This window comes from Nicotiana tabacum, chromosome 2 (assembly GCF_000715075.1).
Source record: "Nicotiana tabacum cultivar K326 chromosome 2, ASM71507v2, whole genome shotgun sequence".
Lineage (NCBI taxonomy): Eukaryota > Viridiplantae > Streptophyta > Magnoliopsida > Solanales > Solanaceae > Nicotiana > Nicotiana tabacum.
In genome coordinates this window covers 14,597,125-14,601,871 of record NC_134081.1, presented here as the reverse complement: position 1 = coordinate 14,601,871, position 4,747 = coordinate 14,597,125, and the positions used below count along the sequence as shown (strand labels likewise).

The window sequence follows — 4,747 nt, the reverse complement described above, 5'->3', positions numbered from 1 at the left end:
ATTTTGATCAATGTCTTAAAGCGAGATTCTTTCGTGGGTCAATAAGCCTGGTAAATTGGACAATAATGATATACATTGGCGAAGTAATAATTAGTTGATAGAATCCATATCTCGGCTTTTGAGATTGATGATACTCCTTTATGAAAGCTTATAAGTTTTCATGTGTAAACCCGGCCGCTGGATTTGTATCCGACACATGAAATAAGTTATGCGAAAGTCTAAAGAAAGCAATCAATAAATTAAATTGTCAGTAATTTAATTTGATTGATTATAAGTATCTGAATCTTAACATGGGGAGTTAAATAAGGTTTTATGGAAGAATTTCGAAATTGAACTAAGGAGTGCAATTACGAAATTTTAGTGGAATAATTCGTAATTTATTATGGTAGGAATTAATTTTGAATTTCAAAATTAATTTCTATAATAGGGAGCCTTGTTAATTAAATTATGTGGTCCCTACTGTGCCTAAATAATAGGAAATAAAGGAAATATTTCCTTAGTGGAAAAAGAAAACCTAACAGGTTTTGGAAAAAGGATTTAACCTAAAAAACGTAGCTATATATACTCCATATAGGGCTGGCAATTTTTTTATTGGTTTTTGCACGTTTTTCCTTGGAATTTTGCTCACCCGAAATTCTCTCTTTCCGGATATTATTTGGGTAACACAGTAGAAGACTGTGGAATATTTTTGTTGAGGTTGCGGTTTTGCTACTCTGGAACTGGAGACCGAGATTAATATATTTTGTTCACGCTTCAAGAGGTAACTCGAATAATCTTCGCATGTGCTAATTGTTTAATTTACACGTGAATATGATACTAAATTACATCCGCTACTATATATAATCCAACACTCCCTCTATCAGATTTTCCCTTTCTGATATTAATGATAGAGAAATATTCTCATCCATATTATCACACTCCTTGATGATCAGACATGCTTTTTTATGTTGTTGGAGAGTCAAAACTTACTAAAATGATCGCTTAATATCTCTACACATCTATGTAATAACGAGCGAGCATGTTACTCGTTGCGAAAAGTATAACGTCCCAACTTATTCTACAAGATAATCTGCAAGCTGTAGTACAGTTGCATCATAACAGAAAACGACTGTGTTTCTAATTATATCGTCTGCTATTCTTTTTACAGGTAGAGATGAAAAGTTTGGGAGGATAACAATCAACAAACTTAAAGCCTATGTTACCCCGACTCAATAAAATGTTATCGCACTCATGTCGGGTCCTTTAAAAATATACTATTTTTGAGGATCCGACACATACCCACTGACATTTTCGGAAAGCAACATTTTCGGAAAGTTCGAGTAATATAGCTTAAAGCATACATGTCTAAGATAACATCATGATATAACGTTTCATGATCAAAATAATTAAATTTTGAATTCTAAAATCTTGCTTATTTCTTCAGTACAACATAATTACATTACCAAATTAAAGCTAAACAAATACTCTAAAAATCTTCTTCTTCGCAACCGTGATGTGTATGTGAGGGGGAGAACTCAAATGATGAAGAACTTTCTGATTCAATAATCAGTTCAAAAAATAAATCGGACAAGCGATGAGCTACATCCTCTGGAGCAAATCTAATAACATGAGCAGAATGTCTCTCTTTTACTATTGCATCTCTATATTTATTGTAAAATTCTCTATACACTGGGAGTATTTTTCTCCCGATTGATATTTTTAAATCATCGCGGAGTTTACTATCAGGTACGACGCAGATTGAATGCTTCCGGTGCGCCTCCGCAAATGACGAATTAAATCTCTTGAAAATCCCCTTCACTTGATGGGGAGCCATTGCTGTGCTCGGCTCTTGCGGAAGGGATTCAATGACGTGGCTCCATCCTAGCCGCTCATAGTTTGACGCAAATTGTTTGACCTTTTCCTCGAGTTTTGCTATCCAATTTTCGCCTAGCAAGTACTTGAGATTTGATGTACGGACTTTTACGACGATGTATTGGAGATTGTTGGCTAAGAAGAGATACGCTAGGAATACGTCCTTGTAGTGCTTCGCTTTGCTATCGAGTTTGCAGAGAAGAATTAGAATCAGCCAAGCGAATCGGAGTGAGATCGCCGGTGCCGGAGATTCGTTTGAATCGGAGATACCGAAGTATGATTCTGGCAACGAAACTTTCGCCGGCGGAGGAGCCTCGGCGAGGATATCAGAGAGTACATTGCTGAAATCAGCGAGTAAAATGATGTAATTCATTACATCAATTGTGAGATGGTGGACTCCACCACCGGCTACCGGCGTTTTTGAGGATTCCTTCTGTAGAGCAGTTTCAAATTCAACTAACGCCGTCCTTATAGATTCGCCGAGCTTGACGAGTGACGTCAATGCTTGAGATCGGATAACGTATTCTGAATCGGAAGAAAAAATAGCTTCAATCTCCGGCCAATGTTCGACGATGGTGGTGTACATGTCAAGTAGTCGGAATACTTTTTCCGGCGATTTAATATTCTTACTGTTTTTAGACAAATTTTCTGGAAAACTAAACAGAATCATGGCTCCGTCTTTTGAAATTTCAGTAAAACACGACTCTCTTATTGCATCGTTAGATGCAAAGACGTGATCGCATAGAATTCTCTCTCCGTTGAACAATGTTTTCATAGCTATATTCACTGCGTTAAGCCAATCCTTGATCTTCAGATCTAAAACTTCCCAATCCATTTTATGAACCTGCGTAGAACTCAATTTCTCAACTCCGAGTCTGTAAATGGCTTCATCAATAATCGATTTACGTATCACTTTGTAAATCTTCACACATTCTTTTCCATAGCCAGAAGAGATCATGCACTCTGCTATCAATCTCAAATCCGCCATTACAACACTAGAAAAATCCTCAACTTCAGAAATAGACTCACCCCCAATTACACGATCATCATCCTCCGCAACGTTAAAATCGGATGTACTCGAAACAGTCGAAGTACGGGAAGAGACGGTAGATATGGATTCAGGATCCAAATGAGCTTTGTTCATTGAGAGAATCTGGTAAAATTCCTTCTGGAGTCGTTTCACTGCAATTTGCATTAGAGATTGAGCGCGAACAAGCTTATCGGATTTCGAATTCTCAGTTGAATGAAAGTGCATGGCCTTTTGAAGATTATACACACACTTGATAAAATCCTTGGCTTCTCTTCTATTCTCATAGAAAAGAGAAGTCACTTTGGCGAAGGTAGTGGTGTTAGGGTCCCATTTCATAATCATCGGCTCCGCCATCTCCAGGGTCCGATCCATAACCGAATCGGAAAAACTCGGCCGCGAAGGCGAAAACGAGAAACGCGAAGGGGAAGAGAATTGAGAAGTAGATGGAGAAGTACTATCAGTTGTTGAACGCTTTGGAGAGCAACAAAGATTTCTCATGTTTTTTCTCCGCATATTGTCTTTAATTCACAGGTATTATCGAATTGTTTATGATTAGTGTGTGAAAGAATGAAGAGTTCAGCTCTAGGTTTGAAGATTTATGATCGGTTTTAATGGAGACTGAGAGGGTGTATATATAGAGGAATATTACAAAACGAGTTACTCCTTAACTAAATTTTACAATATTATGTCATTTACTTTTCCAATACATATAAAGTTAAACTCATACAAAAATAGTCATTGTGCTACGACTTTGGAATTGAAAAACTCTTTTTAGTGACTCTTCCCTTTTTTTGGTTTTGCCAGGTGAATTCAAATTAGTCAGATTGTTAAAAGAAATACCCCCTCTCAAATAATTTGTCATCATTTTTAAAAATAGATATCTAAATTATTTTTTATTTTAGAAATCAAAACAAAATTAATTTTTTTTCCCATTTTACTCTTGGTAGTAATTGTTCTTGAAGATGAAAACAACATAATTCAATGAAAATAAATTACTTATATCTTAAGGCTAAAATAGTTTTAAAAAAATCTTTCTAATTAATATTTTTTTAAATGCGTATAAAAATGATTTAAGACCATAGTCTTGGACTTTGGAAGTCAGGCATGGCTGACACGTGGCAGACATGTAGGATTACTGCGAAATGACGCCTCTTAAAGGTCAACCTAATTAAAATATTTAATTCTAATGAGGAAATTTAACATAATTGTGAGCTAATTCAAACATTTTTGGCGTTTACTATATATAGTTTTGATTATGCTACTGCTGCTAGTTGGACGTGCTGCTTTTTCTTGGAAACTGATAGAAGGATCCTATTCCCACGTGCCTTGTTTAACAAGAATTTGAAATATTCGTATACATATTTTTATGTATTCTAATGTTGCATATGTATGTCTCACTCCATATTAGAAATGGAAACATACTTATGCAAGTAATTTTTCATTATAAAGAGTACGACCCCCTACTCGGCTTGACTTTTTGCACATATATTGATTAATGGATATACGTGGTGAGTTTTGAAATATTTTATTTTGTTCTTGTAATCTTTGTGAGAGAAAAACATGTCATTACCTAGAATATTGATTTTGTCACATGGTCATAATGTTGATTCGATCAATATATAATTTCTAATGACATATGTCTCTGTGAGAATAATTCGACTTAGCCTAGCTTATTGGGGAGCTCATGTTGAAGAAGGTCGGAGATCGAGCACAACACAGTGCCAAAGTCAGAAAATTAAATAAGGGTGTTCAAATTTTGAATACACTTTGTCAGTGGGTTATGCAAGGGTGTTCAAAGTCTATTTTTAATCAATAACAAGTAATAGTTTACTTTATACATAGTATAATTTTTTGGCAAAGTGTGGT

General features: G+C 35.5%; 1 protein-coding gene across 1 annotated transcript; it reads right to left on the bottom strand.

The window, feature by feature from the left end:
- Positions 1–1,358: 1,358 nt before the first annotated feature.
- LOC107785016 (exocyst complex component EXO70H1-like) lies at positions 1,359–3,518 on the bottom strand. The gene has a single exon (XM_016606236.2). It carries the CDS (start codon positions 3,392–3,394, stop codon positions 1,466–1,468), a length of 1,929 nt encoding a protein of 642 aa, XP_016461722.1. The 5' UTR covers positions 3,395–3,518; the 3' UTR covers positions 1,359–1,465.
- Between the last annotated feature and the right edge of the window lie 1,229 nt (positions 3,519–4,747).